The following is a 19,157-nucleotide window of genomic DNA, read 5'->3' as shown; positions in this document are numbered from 1 at the left end:
TATCATATTTTTACAATAGAAGTTGAATAATAAAAGAAATGCGTAGTCACAAATTTTTTTTATAAGCATTTAAAATTCAAATTTTGACTAAATACGTAAAAATTACGGCAATGTTCAAATTATCTTAGATAGAAATTCATAAAAGTTTTTCTTTTTAAATCTAAGATTTGTGAATTTAATACAAGGCTCCTATCATATTTTTACAATAGCAGTTGAAAAATAAAAGAAATATATTGCCACAAATTTTTTTTATAAGATTTTACAGTTTAAATTTTGACCAAATACATAAAAATTACGCAATGTTCAAATTATGTTAGATAAAAATTCATAAAAGTTTTTCTTTTTAATTCTAAGATTTGAGAATTTAATACAAGGTTCCTTATGAGTTGTTCTTATTGTAGCTAAAAAAAATTAAAAATCGTAATTCACAATTTTTTTTAATAAGCGTTTATATTTCAAAATTTTACGAAATCTGTCGAAAACGCGAAAATTTGAAAGTAATTTTGAAGTTGAAAAATCATAAAATTTTTTGCGTTTATAACTAAGGATTAAAAATGCAACACTAAGTTTTGCATAAGTTTTCCTTCAAGTAGCTATAGAGAAAACTCGAAGCATCATTATAGGAAAAATTTTAAGTGCGTTTGAATTTTAAATTTTTACGAAATAGCGTAACGATAGCGATTTATCCTGAATCGAGTCAAACGAATTTAAATATTAATTCAATTAAAGTTCCTCATAAGTTATTCTTATAGTAATTAAAAAATTATAAGAATACATAGGCATAATTTTTTTTTAATAGCATTTGAATTTCAAATATTGACAAAAATTCGTCAAAACCATGAATATTTGCAAATTATTTTGTAGTTCAAAATTCATAAAATTGTTTGTATTTATATCTAAGCTTAAAAAAAAATTCAACACTTGTCTTAGTTTTACATAAGTTTTGCTTCAAATAGTTATAGAGAAAATATGAAGCGTCATTATAGGAAAAATATTTTTAGCGTTTGAGTTTTAAATTTTATGAAATTATCGTTATCGTTGTTAGTTTACTCATTTATCCTCAAACGAGTCAAACGAATTTAAATATTAATTGTTATACTTCAAAAAGTATAAGTTGTAGATACTTGAAAATTTCACCAGATATTTAGATCGGAAATTGAAAATTTGAACAATGATTGTACCACAGATTATAATATATATATAAATATATTTATTTATATATATTAGACGAGATGATTATATCACCCATGAATGTTTTTCAACAGGTGGACTTAGGGGGGATACCTATATTGTTTCTTTTAGCAATTCTAGCGCTGTTTTAGTGGATACTTATGGAACTATAGATCATATTATTATTAGTTCCAAAAGTATCCACTAAGACGGCGCTAGTAATGCTAAAAGGAAAATATTCCTCCGAACTCCGCCTGTTGTATAATTGTATTACATTACGGCTATAATTATAAGCCGTGTATTAATTATATTTCGTGGTCAACCTCCCCACACCCTCCAACCATGTCATGAATATTGAACAGCCTTGTATATTTATATAGTCCGTGGCTTGATCATTATGATTAATACAGTGGTACCAATATGTAATTTAAAATTTTCGAAAATATTGTTATGTTATACGTGATATTTCAGTGACTGTCACTATGCTCAAATTATTATTATAGATATTTGAAATGCACTTATACCGGCTATACCACAGTGTAGGTGTAGGAACGGTTTGGATCTTAAATAAATAAATACTACAACGTATTATTTAGACACACACGTTTATTATCCGAATATTTATATATATATATTACGATTGTCACTGCGTACGACGTTGACGGCGGTCCGGCTAAAGCTGTCGCCGCCGTCACCGCCGCTGGCCGGGCCGGCGGCCGTGCCGCAGGCGGCGGCCAGACCGGTTGTCGGTCGCGATCTCGCGGACGTCGATAGAGACGCCGCGGTCGTTGCGATAACGACCGCGACATACTCCCCCCCGAGTCCACGAGACGCGACCGAGCAACCTAGTCCACGTGGAGGATTACCGGGTCCCCGGGCGTCACCTCCATGGCCTGGATCCACCGCTCCACCGTGGCTAGCTGCTGCTCCTGGGTGCCTGCTGGTGGAGTTAGCTGCTGCTCTGCTGGCTGCTGCACCACGGGCTGCTGGGCTTGCGGCTGCACCACGGGCTGCTGGGCTTGCGGCTGCACCACGGGCCGCTCGTCGGTCGGGTCGGCTTGCGGCTGCCCCGCTGGCCGCCGGAACCGGCCACGTCCATCCCGGACGTCGTGGCGCTGGTACGCCGGTGCTGTTCGACGAGGTGGCACTCGCCCGGGTGGTCCTGCCCTGGGCCTGGCGGCTTCGGGCTGTGGGGTGTTCGCTCGGGTGGACCGGCGTCCCTCGGCGAAACCCCGCTCGAACAAGGCCCATGCAGTCGGGCTTGCTCGTATCCGGCCGAACGACGCGGTGGCCGCGCGTTCGGCCGACCAACCGCCCACCGTGTCCTCCGGTCCATCCCCGGAGAGCCTCCTGGCTTCCCGCAACAACTGCGCGGCCATTGCCCGGAGCTTCTCCACGTGAGTGGCAATCATGCCACGGGATGGCCGGTTGTTGCGGTTTGGTGGCGGGTTATTGGCGCGTTCTGCCATCTGAAACAAGGTATGATTAGTTAGTGTTCTCTGACGGTCCTACAGCTCGCTTCATCGCTGAGACATGTAACTTAGTAGGGTGTTTACCCTCCGTCAAGAACACTCCAGTTCCTAGTGGTTTACCCAACTTAACCGGACCTAACCATTTCGGGGCGAACCCCGCGTGAAAACGCTTCTCCGCACTTGACTGCGGATGCGCTTTGTAGTATACCCAATCCCCTACCGACAGATTGTTTCTTCCCGGGGATTCTGGGGGTATATGGGTCCTGGGGCCCTTGGGGCCGGAAACCACCGGGTCCCCCCCCCTCTACCACAGGAATATCATCTGGTTCCACCGGAGAATCTTCGATTTCTACCGGAGGTTTCCGCGCTGCTCCGGACAACTCCGGACCATTTTTGCCCGCGTCCCGGGATCCTTCGGCCAGCTCGAGCTGCCAATCTCCGGGGGCCTTGATCTCCCGACCAAACATCATTTTGGCCGGTGACTGTCCGGTGTTTCGGTTTTCCCTGTTTCTTACGGAGAACAACACGTGTGGCAGGTAGACATCCCACAGATGATGAGGCTTATCAACAAGTAAGGTTCGAAACCCTTTCTTCAACTCTTGATTTTGCCTTTCTACCGGGTTGGCACGCGGGTGGTATATTGGAGTCGTCCATCCTTCCACTCCCCACCTCCTTAGTGCGTCTCCCATTGCCTTGGACACGAACTGCGGGCCATTATCTGACAATAATGCCCTCGGGTATCCGAACCGTGGGAACAACTCCCGTTCGAATGTATCCACAATCGATTTGGTCGTCGCCTTTCCTAAGGGGTACGCCTCTACCCAGCGACTGTAACAATCAGTTACTACCAAAATCGTTGTCTTACCCCTCTGCGTTCGTGGGTATGGACCCATAAGATCGATGCTCAGCACCTCCCAAGGTTGCCGTGGGACTCGGGTGCATATCCGATCTTCTGGTTTGCGATTCAGTGGTTTTACACGTGCACAAACGTCGCACGCCCGCACGTAATTTCGCACTGCTTCACGCATACCGGCCCAAAAGAAACGACTCTTTATGCTTCGGTACGTTTCTTTCCACCCTGGGTGATTCGCTGTATCGTGGTCGTGAAACCTTTGTAGCAGAATCTGGGCCTTGTCCACCGGAACAACCACCCCCTCTTCTCCATGCGCGATGGATCGTGGGTGGCGGTGCAACACCTTGTCCCGGATGATGTACAACTTCCGAAGACGACCGAACCTTGCACCGTCTCCGGAGAGTTTACCAACTATCTCCCGTATGTTCGGGTCATTTTGTTGCCACTCTCGGACAACTTGCCATGTGACGTTTTCGTCATCCCTTTTCAGACCCTTTGGATCGCTCCACACTGGGTTGCACCCACACCGGATCCTCCGGACACGCCGGACAGATCACCGAAGACTCCGGAAGTTTCTTCGGACACTCCGGGCCGAATCACAGGGGGATCGTGGATATTGTTCTCCAACGATTCTTCGTCCACTGTATTCGGTCCCACCGGACAACGGGATAGCGCGTCGGCTGCTTCATTTTCTACTCCAGGCACGTGCCGGATTTCAAAATCGAAAGCCCCGAGTTGTAGCGCCCATCGCGTTAGTTTGCTGTTGGTACAGCGGGCTTGCTGTAACCATCGGAGTGCCGCGTTATCCGTGAATAACATAAACTTACCAGACTCAAGATATGGCCTAAACCTGTCAACCGCCCAAACTATGGCTAGACATTCACGTTCGACTGCCGAGTATCTTCCCTGTGCTGGATTGAGTTTTTTGCTGGCGTAGGAAATGATTTTCCTATCACCACTCTCCCCCCGCTGGAAGAGCACGGCACCAACTCCGACTTCGCTTGCGTCGGTCTGTAGATTGAATGGCTTACCCGGAAGAGGAGGGCAGAGCCGTGGTGCGGACACCAAAGACTCCTTCAACTTCCGGAACGCCTCTTGCTCAATTTCTGACCAACGCCATTTGGTCCCTTTGGCCAACAGACTCGTGAGTGGTGCTGTGATCTCGGCGTAGTGTGGCACGAATTGGCTGTACCAACCACAAACGCCTAATACCCGTAACACGTCCTTTGTCTTTTTTGGGACCGGTAGTTCTTGAATCGCCGTCAGTTTCTCCGGTTCCCGGTCTATTCCTTCACCGTCCACGACGTGTCCTAGGAATTTGATCTGTGCCACCCCGAATGTTCATTTTTTCGGTTGGCACGTCAGACCGTAAGACTGGAGTCGCTCCAAGACTCTCTGCAAGTGGTTTAGATGTTGATCGGGACTCTCCGAGTATACCACAATATCATCCAAATAAACCAACACAAATTTACCAACTAACCCACGGAAGACCTCGCTTACCAAGCGACAGAATGTGGCGGGGGCGTTTTTAAGTCCGAAAGGCATTACTCTGAACTGGAATAATCCTCTTTGGGTCCTAAACGCCGTGAGTGGACGTGTCTCTGGTGAGAGACCCACCTGCCAGTATCCCGATTTCAAATCCATGGTGCTGTAAATCTTCGCTCCACCCATTCCTCGGACCATGTCATGGAGATCCGGCATCGGGTAGGTCCGACTCCGTCTGCATGTTCAGACGGCGATAGTCAACGCAGAATCTACGTGAGCCATCCTTTTTCTTCACGAGTACCACCGGTGCAGCCCATGGAGAGATGCTAGGTTCAACAAAACCCTGTTCTTCCATGTCTCGCACCATTTCGGCAATCACCTCGTTTTTCTCTCGGGAGTACCCGTAAGCGTTTAGAGCCACCGGATTTGGATCCTTGAGACGGATCTGGTGCTCTATCACCCGAGTTCTGCCTACTTCTCCGGAGAAAACCTCCGGATATTGGCATAGGACTTCTTTGACCCGCATACCGTACTCTCCTTCGGGTAATCCTGCGGTTGTTAGGTCCACTCCTACGGTGACCGGAGTTACTGAATTTCTCCAACTCACGGAAACACGTCTTTCTTTCCCCAGGTGGATTATGCAACCGCTATAGTCCCAAGCGACTTGTTGCTCCACGAGGAAATCATGGCCCAGGAAGACATCTCCGATGAGATCGTCTAACACTGCTGCCCTGAAGCTTACCTCCAGATCCACTATCTGGGCCCGAAATTCGGAAAACTCCGTAATTTCTTGGGTCCGACCGTCCGCCATCCGGACAGTCTCCGGTTCTTCGGTAAAACTCCGGCCAAACTTCTTTGCCACCCACGGTTTGACGTATGTCCTCGCCGCCTGGGAGTCCAGTAGCGCTACTACTGCCCCGAGTGCAAACTCTAGTTCTATGGCCGGTAACGGAATATCCGTTACTGTAGTTTTCCCCGTTGACACCGTTGCAATGGCTGGAGACTCTAACACTCCGGTCCGCAGATCCGAAAAGCGTTCTCTCAACTCGAACTTTGAGTCCGTATCTGAGTCTCTCCTCTTGCACTTTTCCCGTGGATAAGGAATAAACTCCTCGGAAAAATCTTCGGCTGTGACCGGACAAATTAACAACTCCTGTGTTAACTCATCTTGTTCCGCATCACTTGAAATGCTGTCCGCGACATTTTTATTGGAAACATCACTCACCTCGGTGGGATTTTCACTTTTGTCCGGAACACTTTCGACTCTTAAAGATTTTCCCGACCTGTTGTCCAGGTGGTCGGAACCCGTTTCCATCACCGAATCATTTTCCCGGTCCATTGTCGCGAACTGTGGTTCCTTTACCGGAACGTCGTTTTCAATGGGTTTTCTCGGGTGATTTCGGCGCTTTCTCCGGTGTTTCTCCGGAGGCTCGACGGTTTTCACCGGACAACTCCTCACTCCGGAGCTTATCTTCGGGTGACCAAAGTTTTTCTCCGGAGGAATGCCGTTCTTACCGGATTTTACCGGTTCAGAACTCTTTTGGTCCGACTTCTTCGGGCCATTTCCCGAGTCTCCGGTCCGTATTGCTCCGAAGTTCCGTTTTTTCGGGTCAGTTCTTGTAATTTGTGGTTCCTGTATCGGAACGTTACTCACTGCCCGAGTTGAACTTCGTTGCTTACCACTCTTCGGACGACTCGTGACTTTTCCGCCGGTTACTTCCTGGCCGGCCGGGACCCGGCGGTCCCGCCGGTCGTTTTGGCGTTTCCCGACTCCGACTTTCTTTTTGGACATGCAGCTTGCCAGTGGTCATGACTACCACATACCCTGCATCCTGCTCCCGAAGATAGTCGTTGCTTCGGATTCGGCACCTGGGATTTCTCAGCACTCTCAGCTTTTCGTTTATCCAACCATTTTAACTTTGGTGGTACGTTGGTGCTCACTCCCGCCTTATCTGATATTACGGCCTTGCTACCATCCAGAACATGGGCAAGCGCTCGTAATTCGCTGAACGATTTCAGTCGCTGTATACGTGCATGAATTCTAAATTCATCACGCATGAGTCCAATCACTGTCATTACCACCGCTTCTTCTGTCAGACTAAGGTTTAACCTCCGATACAACTGGTACTTGTGTAGGACATACTCCCCCAGTGTTTCGGTCTTGGTCTGAGCGGTGCTCAACAATTCTGATTGCAGACTCGACTGCAACTCGTCCCCGTTGAACTTTTCCAATAGTTCAGACCTGAACTCTTGCCATGGTAAGTCCAACGCTCTCATGGTTCCCCACCATGTTCCTGCCTGTGCCTTCAGCTGAGGGGCCAAAACGGTCACCCATCTAGCCTTGTGGATACCAGTTTCTTCAAGTATTGCCTCGGCCTGGAGCAAAAACCGCACTGGGTCTTCCTCCCTCTTACCGGCAAACTCTGGTATCGACGCACGGGCCATATTTAGCTCATTTTGAGGGATGAGCAGGCTGTCCGGGAAATGCACGCGTTTTACTCCGGAAAAACTACTCCGTAACGCTTCCTTATGACTTCTGCCGGACACTTCACCGGACACTCCGGACAGATTACCGAAGACTCCGGACATTTCACCGGACACTCCGGACCGGTTACCGGAAACTCCGGAAGAACTCCGATTTCTCGGGTTTTCCCCGGTCAATCTGCTCCGTATGTTCGCCCATCGGCTCTCAAAACTCACACTTTGAGTTTTGACCGGACGATTTTGACTTTCGTCCGGGCAAATCTGATTGGCTCCGGATATATGGCTGGTTGATGGTTGTTGGGAATTTTCACGGCATGAGCAACTTGCTTGCTCCACCCGCTCGGTCGACCTATGCTTTTCTTCTGCTAACTCCCACTCCAAGCGTTCCACGCTCTCGCTGAGAGTAGCGATTGTCAATTGTTGCTTGTCGACCGTTGTTTCCAACCCCTCCAGCCTGTCTAACATCTGCTCCATAAACTGATTTATCAAGTTCTTTTCAGAGTTGACCTCATCCTCCTCAGTTTGAGCCTCCGATGTTTTCCCTTCCGGTACCTGGGCTGACGTCTCGTCAGTTTCCCCAAACCGTACTGATCTTGGGTCAATGCTTTCCTTGGTCCGAATATACTCTTCTAAAGCCAAGAGTTTATCGGCCTTGGACCCCCCGGTCTCAATACCACGTTTCAATAATTCCCTGTTAATATCGACAATATTTAACTCACTAATGCATTTAGTAACCATTGTGCAGATTAAATTTAATTGCTATTATCTATCTAATTAAATTACGATGGATACGATATTACGTAACTCGGGCTATCGCTGGTAGAGATATGTACTTTCCAATCTATAAATAGCCTAAACCAAGTTTAGCACTGTAGGAATTACGCTAAATTTTGCAAATTTTGCTACAATTTACCACCTTAGATTGGACAAGCCCTTAATATTTTATTAATAATAAAAAAAAAAAAATCTGAATAAAAATATTAGGAACCGGTATGATCAGGACACCTATTGTAGGTTCTTTTAACCTGATATGTGCTAATTTACTTTAATTTACGTAAAATTATTTTTATTAAAATTAGCACTTACCTTACTCCTTACTCGACTGCGCCAATGTAGGTGTAGGAACGGTTTGGATCTTAAATAAATAAATACTACAACGTATTATTTAGACACACACGTTTATTATCCGAATATTTATATATATATATTACGATTGTCACTGCGTACGACGTTGACGGCGGTCCGGCTAAGTCAATGGTCAGACTAGACCCGACATCGGCCGAATATTTTTCGGGCACCATCTGCCGAATTATCGGGGAAAAAATTCGTCCGATGAAAATGGTCAGACTACAACAGAATTTCGGTTGAATTCACCAGAATTATGAAATAGTCAATATATGGTTAAAGTTCTAATTTAACTAGTTACAATTCAACACTCAGTCACTATGGACGTCACTGATGAAATGTATTTATTAGACACTAATCCAGTTATAAAGTATTTGTTATTGACTAAAAAAAAAGAAAAACAGTTTTGGGTTAATGATATTTTTGAAGAGAGGGAAAAATTTGGAGAATTTCACACACTTTTCCCCAAGCTTTTAGTTCAACCGATTAAATTTTTCGAGTACATGCGAATGTCTCCAAGTACTTTTTATTATATTTTAGAAAAAATTCAACCTTTTTTAGAAAAACAATCAAATTTTAGGAAATGCATTACACCTGCGGAAAAATTAACAGTTACTTTGAGGTAAGTGCTACAAATAAAATAAAATATTATAACCTTTAAATACATTAAATAATATGTTTTATTCTTTTTTTTTTAATGTTTATGTAATTAAAACTTATATGTTAAGTATGTTTTGTATTTTAGAAAAATTAATAAAAAATAAAAAACTGGCTATCAACCTTTTTGTAAAAAATTAAAATACATTAAAAATATTCCACTGTTAATGGATTGAAAATCCTTTAAAAAAAAATCTTAAGTAAAATATGTTGAAATAATAAAAAAGAAATTTCATTCCACAACTTTCTACAAACGTCTCTGTTGTGGTAACATTTTGATTTGATGTTCCACAAAGGCTCTTTTTCAAATACTAAATTGATTAATTTTTCACAGTCAACCATATTTACGGCAGAATAATGAAATTTAAAATAATTCAAAATAGTATTAACAAACTATGACAAGTTACTTAACTTAATAATGTCGTAGGTAGTTGAGTAGACAGTATTGAGTTTATAGTATTATATTAATATGTAATCGTACTACTGATCAAGGAAAATGTCGAAAGGCAAATGACAAAAATTATAATTCAATGTTTTTATAAAAATAAATCCAATACAATTTTTTTTTATTTTTAAAACTTCCATAATTAAATAATATACCTACATTTATATATTTTCATTTTAATTAAATAAACTATTTCTGGCCGATTCGGCCGGAAAAAACAAAATATTTTGTTTTCGTCCGGCGTCGGCAGTATACGGCCGTATTTATCGGATATAATGTGACCGGTGCAATTTAATTTCATGCTTTTATTTTATTCGGACGTTTTCGTCCGTATTCGGCAGAACGTTAATTCGGCCGATGTCGGGTCTAGTCTGACCATACCCTAAAGCTGTCGCCGCCGTCACCGCCGCTGGCCGGGCCGGCGGCCGTGCCGCAGGCGGCGGCCAGACCGGTTGTCGGTCGCGATCTCGCGGACGTCGATAGAGACGCCGCGGTCGTTGCGATAACGACCGCGACAACAGATGATATGAAACTTATTCATATAATCTGTGTCTATACACTATACAGTGTAAAAATGTGCGACTATATATTATATTAATTATTACGATGCTGTGTGAATAATAGTTTTAGTAATTGGTGCCGTATTTTCTCTTCGGAACCACGTGAACGACGCATGATGGAGAGATGTGAATATGTGATGACACTGATAACGCGAGGAGGCTCCGACTTTTTTACATTCTTATTCGTTATACGTATTAATGCCTGCAGTATGACAGATACATAATTATAATTATTTTCAAGTTTTTAGTGAGTTTCAATTTCTGGTTTTGGTTAAATTGAACGTTATACCTAGTTGTTTTTATTGTATTTTGTTAATATGGTGTAATCAAATAACCAAGTAGTGATTATTATTATTAGTTTAATTTATCAACGGAACTGTTTGCATTCGAAGCCCAATGAAACTAGTTACCTTTCGTTTCGACAAGGTATGTTTACTTTTTTAATTTTAATTAGTTATAGTGGTTTCTGGCTGTGAATTGAATATTAATCGTAGCCTGCACGTGTGATTTATTTTTATTTTTATTTTTTTTCATTGAAATTGTTTTGTCGGAATAAAATATATTTTGATCAATGAATTTCCAACTACAACCGATGTGATTATGGGCTACTATGCCTAGACATTTCAAAGCAATAATTGAATTAGCACAATGTATGGTACGTATTATTAACACTGTTGTACACTTTTCGGTGAGTACTTTTTTTTTGGTATACATTGCGAATTACAATTTTTGACACATTTGTCTTGGACTTTTTAATACTTGTTAACCTACATTTTCAGGTCCTATAACCCTGAGGAGGCTGATTTAAAAAAGTGTACTTATTTATTGATGCATACGTTATGCTGGCTAACATATCTGTCTGCTTCAACCAGCAAAACTCATTCTCAACCAACTATTCAACGTATTATAAGCACAAGTACTATAACATTTTGAATTTTTTATAAGTAGAATTTTTTTTTTTTTTAATGATCGAAAATGAAAAAAACGAATTATTATTATTAATTTTTTTTTTATTCAAATTTAATTAATTGGATGTCATCCTCCTCCACCTCCATATGATTGGGTCCATTAGCTTCTTTTTTCTACAACAGAATTAGATAATATTTTGTATTTACTATAGTTTTACGAATAGTGTATATGTGATAGGCCTATAGTCAAATCAGGCATTTTATTAAATTACATTTTTATATAATTTCACTATCACCAATGGTTTTTTTTTATATAATATAAAAATTAATTAATAATAATTAATAGAAAATATTGTTACATTTTTTAATTTCTTAAAATCATTTAACTAAATGTCTAGACTGATAGTGAAATTGAATAAAAAATGAACTTTTTTGACTATTTGGCATTTAGTAAAATGCCAAGTTTGACTATGACTTATTCTTCAGTGTATACACATATTCTTTAGTGGTTCACTATTGTGGTGTTTGAGGATGATAGTTACCCTATTTTTTTTTAATGAACATCAGTGATATTCAGGATTTTTTTTTTGGGAGAGAGGGTGGTTGTTTAGTTACATTACAAAAAAAAATCCTTAATACACATTTAATGTTTTAGATTCTGAATGTATTTTGATATTGTGTGGTCATGAAAACCAAAAGTGAGCTATTTTATTTTAGTTATTTCAATTAAATTGCACTATCATATACCTATTATTTAATTAAATAGAGAGTATAATTTAATAATTCCTGAAGATTGAACTCTTCTTTTGGATATTCCACTGATAAATAAATAAAATGAAGACATGGTTTGATTATAATTAACAGGAACTTAGTATAAATATAATTATATTTAAATATTCGATATGTGCATAGTGATATTTAAGTATAAAAAAAAAACTTACTGGTTTTCTCTTTTTATCATTGAGGACCTCTCTTAGGTCCTTTTTTGTTTTCTAAAATTTAAAAAATTTTATTATTAAAATAATCATATTCAAATTGCACCTAGTCAGGGAACTGTTTTATTGAATTCAATAATTACCGGCTTTTCCTTTTGCCACCAGCATTTGCCTCCGTGGGCGATGTTGCATATACCACATTCTGATTTAAACAACAAAATACATGTTAATTATTGCTGAATTAATTATAATTTAATATCCAATATATACCAACTTTTATATGTATGTTTTGGCGGTCTGCGGACATGGTCCTGCAACCGGCAGTAGCCATAGTGGCGCTTGTTGCATGTTTTACATTCTTAAAAAAAAAAATTAAATAAATTAGGTACCTATGTGAAATTAATCACATAGAATACTCAATAGGTAACAATATACATACTAGGTTTTTTTTACTTTTTTCTTGCTTTTTTCATCTAAAAATTAAAATTAATCAGTTTGAAGTTAAATAATTTACTTTTGCATGCTTACTTGTTTTTTTTTCACTGTTATTCACAGGGGCAGTGGCAGTTTGGTCACCATAAAAATAGTTATGGTTGATAGTGGTCATCTGTATAATACATAAATAACTATATTTAATATATTATTTCAGAGTTGATATTGTTAATAAATTATAAATCATTTAAAGCCCAAAATTTTGAATGATGATATTGTGTTTAGCATATAAATAGAGTTAAGATCATAAAAATAAAATAATATAATTAGGATTTATAGACATGGTTAGGCATAGATAATCAAATAATTAGATACCTATCTACATAAGATAATAAATATATTTTTAATCTAATCATTTTGATGAGATAATATATACATTTAAATAATGCTTATTTAATTTATTTTTATTATAAAATTTATTTAATTTCATGAAAATTGCATCAATAATTTTTAAATAATTCATAAAACAACTACAGTGCAGCTTATAAAAATTAATAGTAAATTAAATTTGCATTGGCACATTGATATTTTATATTTTGTAGTTTCATTATTTCATTACAACTGTACAATTGTATTTCAGTACATAAAAAAATAGCTGGATAGAAAGAAACATTTATGGGTATTTATTAAAATAAACACATTTACCTAAATAATAACTTTATGATTGTATGATATGTGAATAATATTTATAATACCTAATAAAAAAAATATGTAGACAATACAGAAAAAAGTAATCTATATAATTTTAAAAGATGACTGTTGTTGTTATTTACAAATTATACAAAAAAGTATGTATAATGCTTAACAGTGTGTACTTATCGTGAGTTAATTCAATTGTTGGGCAAGGGATCCTGTACTGGCATTCATGACATCTGTGACAATGCCACACAAATATATCTTATTGCATAATATTTCAAGATTAAAATTAGTAAAATGAATGAACAGAGTGCAAAATACAAATTACTATGTCTAGGTATACTATTTTGAAACATGTTTAAATCAGCAGTTTAATTTTTTTGACACTGTGAACTACTTGGAGAAATTTTGATACGTCACGGACCATCATAGATTTTAGACTTTATTCTCATAGCCAAGAATCAATTTTTTACACATTTTAGAATTTAGGTTATGACTAAATAAAATATAGTGAAATTCCTTATAGTTTACATATTATATTGTTTATTTTTGTTCAAGTTTAAGTAAAAGTTTTACATTTATCAACAATTAACACAAATTACTACATACTATTAAAAAAATGTATATTGTATTGTTTTTATAAAAATAAGTTAATGTAATTTTTGGGCTTGTATTTCCTTTACTAATAAAGATATTAAATTAATATAATTAATATAAAATTAAAATATTTGTTTAAATTTTGTAGGTAGGCATGGTCCGCGGACCATAGGTTGGTGGGAACCTCTGATTTAATATAATATATAATATGGTATATGTATATTTATTTATTTTATTTATTTATTTATTTACGGAGAAAAAAAAACTCCATTTACAAAAAGGATGTACAAATATAACAGTTACAATATAATTTCATAGAGAAAAGAAAGCTTTTACAGTGTGTGGGAATCAATTTGTATATAATGAAAAGTAATAAATTAATAATAATAACAATAATAACAATAATCTCGTAGTATAAAGATTGATAATATTATGAAAATTTAAATTAAACCATATATCTGTTTAATATCATTACTACTACAATGAAATAGATCTTAATTGGCAAAATTACCTAATGAAGTTATCATATTTGCTGGTGAATTTAGGGAATAATTTGTTTTTGTGTTGCGTAAGAAAAATAAATTATTATTTCTCGTTTTTTTTTGGGTTGGTATTAAAATTTAAATTCTCTAATAAAGATCTGCGATCAATTTCATAATTAAGTAGTTTGAATAAAAAATTTAAATTCAAATAATTTCTACGATTTTTATATACTATGATTTATAAAATAATTTTAATCCTGAACTGGTTCATAAAACGTCACTCCGATGTAAATTTGTTCAAGAATTACTAACGAAAGCAAATCTTATGAAACATTTTTTACTCATCGCAAATTATATTATGCATTTAAAGAAATTCAAATTGTTTGTGAGTTAACATTACTTATCCAGTTAAAAAATAAACTATTAATAGGTATAAAGTTACGTCAATACCTATTGTACTTACTTTAAATATTTGTGTTGCCGTGTTTTTTTTCCTGTAATAGGTAGTGAAGTAGAACGTCGAATGATCCAATTTTTTCGTAATTTAACGTGAGTGCCAAAATCGGAAGTTTATCTCTACCGATATATGTCTCAAGTATCATTGTCAATTTATTTATTTTTTTTTTAATTAGTTATCATTATCGTAATTTATTGCCTGTACTCGCTGATAATTTAACCTGTATTCTACCGATGTTTTTCAATGTGTGGGTCTAAGTCATAGATACTATTCATTGCTGTACCTATATAATGTTTTGGCCTTTGAAATTTCAACCGTCATATTAAGTAATTGGCAACACGCGCGACGAAATATCAAAATACATTTCTTTTGGACTTTCGAAATTGTAATCGTTATCTTAGTAATTGCTGACACGCGCAACAAAGTATCAAAATACATTTTTTTCTATACCTTACTTTCTACCTAAAGTTATTGGCACCAACTCGTCGATTATATTATATTTTAAATTCTGTAAATTCTGATTTAGTGTGTTTTTAGCAATCGAAAGGTACTAGTTTTCATACACATTTATATATCTAATAAATACATTGTTTTTCTGGTGAGTAACTACTTAAGTTTATAATTTTAATACCTAGTAGGTACATACTACATAGGTGCTTTATGTTTACGGGAGGTGATCCGATTGATGTATCATGTTCTAGATCCATACTTTGAGTTTGAATGAAATTTATTTAATATTAGGTATTATTTGAATATTGCCCGGGCCACCTTCTTCTGTTAGTATTATAGCCTATATTAGTGGAGCTTGCTTAATTGTAAATATCACTTTGCGTTGGTATTTAAAGCTTGATAATACTACACAAAGTTTTTTTTTTAAATAATTTTTTTCATCATAAATTTACTCGTCTCATATTGATTAATTATTTATAGTTTTTCACAAATTATCATAAGTTTATGCTTCAATAATTTTCAAATGCTAAACTGAATATTATGCTCAGTAAAACAATCTGTGAATCGATGTTTGTAGAAACGTCACGAGTCATATATTTTTTTTTTGAAATTGAGATGTTAGTAAAAACGTATATACTATAATTATAGTCATATTATCATGTGTTTGTATGCGTTGAGTGAAAATACCGTCTAAACCGGCCTAGTTGTAGTGTTATTAGTAGGTATATGATATATTTTAATAAGTACTTTTTCTTAAATTTATTTATTTTTCAAAAATATTTATATTGTACAGTTTTTATCAATTATCCAAAAGTTTTAAATGATTGACTCATGACGTTTTTGCAATCATCGATTCGTGTATAATATATTATATTAGTATCATCTATGTCAAGAATTTCCTAATGTATGAGAATAATTTTTTTCGTTTATTAAGTTGTGTAGACGTGTAGTGTGTATGTACATTGTACATTTTATGAATACAGCAATTAATTAAAATTAATCACTCCGTTTTAAAAAAAGTTTGACAAAAGTCCGGATTCAGTTTTTATAGTCGGACAAAAAGTCTAAGCACATTATTTAGTTTCTGACAAAGAGTCCGAAAATACAAAATATTCTTTATACCTAACTAATATTTATTTTTAAAATTTAAAAATTTCTGTACATATAGGTACGTATTATATAATTATACATTTTTTTTTATTTTCTTATTCTTATTATTTCTTATAACTAACAAAAATATAACGGAAATCCACTATAGTTAATTATCTATATATATTATTATTATTATATATCTCTTAGATCGTATATGAACTAAGATATATCTATCGCCATGATATGTGGTTGTGTGTTTACATGTTATCGACCATAAGATTATATTATCTACTATCTAGTATCTACAAGCGATAATCAATGTTACCACGGTTATTATATAGATCTAGATTCTAGATAATTACATGTATCTAGGTACCTATTAAAATAATTAAAATGAATAATAAATTATATAATTATAAATGAAAATTTAATAAAATAATTTGTATTCTCGGACTTTTTGTTTGTCCGACACTAAGAATGTGTTCGGACTTTTTTTCCATAGACTTTGACCGATTACTAATTAAAAAGTGCTAGTATAATACGATTTTCATGTTGAAAAATAATAAATACCTATAATAGTTTAATATAAAATATAAAGCTCTTTAATTTTAGATTCTGAACGGAGTGATCTATTTTTTTGTTTCCATAAAATATTTACCATTTGGTTATTGAATATTATTGTAATAATTATTTATATTAAACATTTAGATTAGTCAATTTTGCTGGGTAATTGAATGGACAATATTATTGTTATACGTATGTGTTTAAAATAAATTTGTATATCAATAGGTTAGCGTAAACTTGGTTAAGTCACAAATCTGAAATAGAGGGATTGATAATTGTCTAACAACTTATATTATTTCATAATATATATTTATATCCATGTGTTTTCTATAAAAATAATTAAATTAAAAATATTTATATATCGTTTAATGAAGTGATAAAATAGATTTGACAGTAATAAACTTATATTAATTAAGTGAATTTATTACAATTACTCATAATACTAAAATATGATACTAGATTTTATTAAAAACATAAGAATGTGTGTAGAATAAAAACAGTTCAGTTGTTTTGTCTTACTAAGTCATGTTTCAAAAAAATATTAACACATTTTTATCATAATCAAATAACAATAAATTACAAAATTACATTATTGAATTTATTATTCATTAACTAAAATAACTAAATCAATATTCTAATTACTTTTCCTGGTAGTAAAATAATATTAATTTTAAAGTTTATTTTCCTATGTTCTTTTTACATATTTTACTTATTAGATACTGTGAGTAGGAGATATTATTTAATATTTTAATTGTACCTAATTTTTAAAATATTATAGATATATTTATTAAAAATAATAATTACTTTATTTAATAAAGTAAAATGATTAAATTAAGAATTTATCATGTATTTGTATATTTGGAAATGTCAAATATTTTTTAATTAGCGGTGCTACTAACATTTGAGTGTTTTTATTATATATTTCTTTTTGGTAATATTCTTAATTTTGTTTTAGATCATTCTTTAATTTCTTGGTCCATTTGGATTTCTGTGATTGTGACTTGTGTTAAGGTAATTTTCAAATTAATTCTTTTATAATATTATATACTCTAATTATCAGCTAATTTTGTATTTTTTTTTTGTTGACAGAGGTAGCAGTTGTTGTTGTTGTTGTTATTGTTATTTTATTTAACTATTTTTTTTAACTTTTAGTATTAAGGTTTTTGTTAGCTGTAAGTTTATTTTAATTTTTAATTTTTTGTCATATATATATATATATATATATATATATATTTAATATTTATTTATTTTTTTTCATAAAATGGGACGTCCGTGTAAACGTACACAAAATAAAAAAGAAGCAATAAAAATATCACGCGAAAACATTGTTCTTCATTTCCAAGAACTTGAAAAGGATAAATTGAGAAAACAATTAAGCCGTGCGTCTGATGATATTGTTGCTACAAATCAAAGAAAATTGTTAAATTTAAAAAGTACAATAAAACGATTAAAAGAGCCAGTTTTAAAGAAAGCTAATCAGATCGTCAGTCGTAAGAGCATGTTGAAACGATTGCAAGATCCTAATGTAAAAAAAGCAAACCAGATCGCCAGTCGTAAGAGCATGTTGAAACGACTGCAAGATCCTAATGGAAAAAAAGCAAACCAGATCGCCAGTCGTAAGAACAGGTCGAAGCGACTGCTAGATCCAGATTTTAAAAAAGCTAACCAGATCGCCAGTCGTAAGAGCATGTTGAAACGACTGCAAGATCCTAATGTAAAAAAAGCAAACCAGATCGCCAGTCGTAAGAGCATGTTGAAACGACTGCAAGATCCGGATGTAAAAAAAGCAAACCAGATCGCCAGTCGTAAGAGCATGTTGAAACGACTGCAAGATCTGGATGTAAAAAAAGCAAACCAGATCGCCAGTCGTAAGAGCATGTTGAAACGATTGCAAGATCCAGATTTTAAAAAAGCTAACAAGGTTGCCAGTGTGAAGAACAGATTGAAACGAATGGAAAATCCAGTTTTCAAAAAAACATATCAAATTCAAAATGTTCGAAACATGAGAAAGCGAAGATTACCATCAGATAGCAGCCTATGTCAAAATGTATCTACTAAAAAGAAAACACCATATTCAATATCTTATAAAAAACGATAACGACAAAAATTAAATGAAACCAGGGGGCCAATTCTTGAATTATGCGACATGTTTGTCACATTCGATAAAATTATCGATTTTATCGGCCGTGACTAAATTTTGTCGATTTCGAAAAATGTTGGTATTCTTGAACGTCTTGTGATAAAATTTTATCATTTATCGAATTCAATATTTTATATCACATAAACCATTTCG

General features: G+C 35.7%; 2 protein-coding genes across 2 annotated transcripts; one reads left to right on the top strand and one right to left on the bottom strand.

Annotated features, from left to right (window-relative positions):
* Window positions 1–1,891: 1,891 nt before the first annotated feature.
* On the bottom strand, window positions 1,892–8,698 carry LOC149062083 (uncharacterized). The gene is made up of 2 exons (XM_089217738.1): window positions 8,551–8,698; window positions 1,892–2,639 (listed from the first exon to the last, which is right to left on the bottom strand). The coding sequence occupies exon 2, from the start codon at window positions 2,637–2,639 to the stop codon at window positions 2,016–2,018; it is 624 nt and encodes a 207-aa protein (XP_089073864.1). The 5' UTR covers window positions 8,551–8,698; the 3' UTR covers window positions 1,892–2,015.
* Window positions 8,699–10,080: 1,382 nt separating this feature from the next.
* Window positions 10,081–18,973, top strand: LOC149062082 (uncharacterized). Its single transcript, XM_089215978.1, has 4 exons — window positions 10,081–10,906; window positions 11,031–11,167; window positions 17,820–17,875; window positions 17,954–18,973. The coding sequence occupies exon 4, from the start codon at window positions 18,126–18,128 to the stop codon at window positions 18,960–18,962; it is 837 nt and encodes a 278-aa protein (XP_089072104.1). The 5' UTR covers window positions 10,081–10,906; window positions 11,031–11,167; window positions 17,820–17,875; window positions 17,954–18,125; the 3' UTR covers window positions 18,963–18,973.
* The last annotated feature ends 184 nt before the right edge of the window (window positions 18,974–19,157 follow it).

Source organism: Diuraphis noxia, unplaced genomic scaffold, assembly GCF_037042655.1.
Source record: "Diuraphis noxia isolate RWA-SAM2 unplaced genomic scaffold, SU_Dnox_SAM2 contig0001, whole genome shotgun sequence".
NCBI classification, from domain to species: Eukaryota; Metazoa; Arthropoda; class Insecta; order Hemiptera; family Aphididae; genus Diuraphis; species Diuraphis noxia.
Note: the sequence above shows the minus strand (reverse complement) of the source record. Positions and strands in the feature narration are given on the sequence as shown.

Coding starts and splice junctions, on each gene's coding strand:
- LOC149062083 (XM_089217738.1), bottom strand. CDS start 2,639: ATGGCAGAACGCGCCAATAACCCGCCACCAAACCGCAACAACCGGCCA.
- LOC149062082 (XM_089215978.1), top strand. CDS start 18,126: ATGGGACGTCCGTGTAAACGTACACAAAATAAAAAAGAAGCAATAAAA.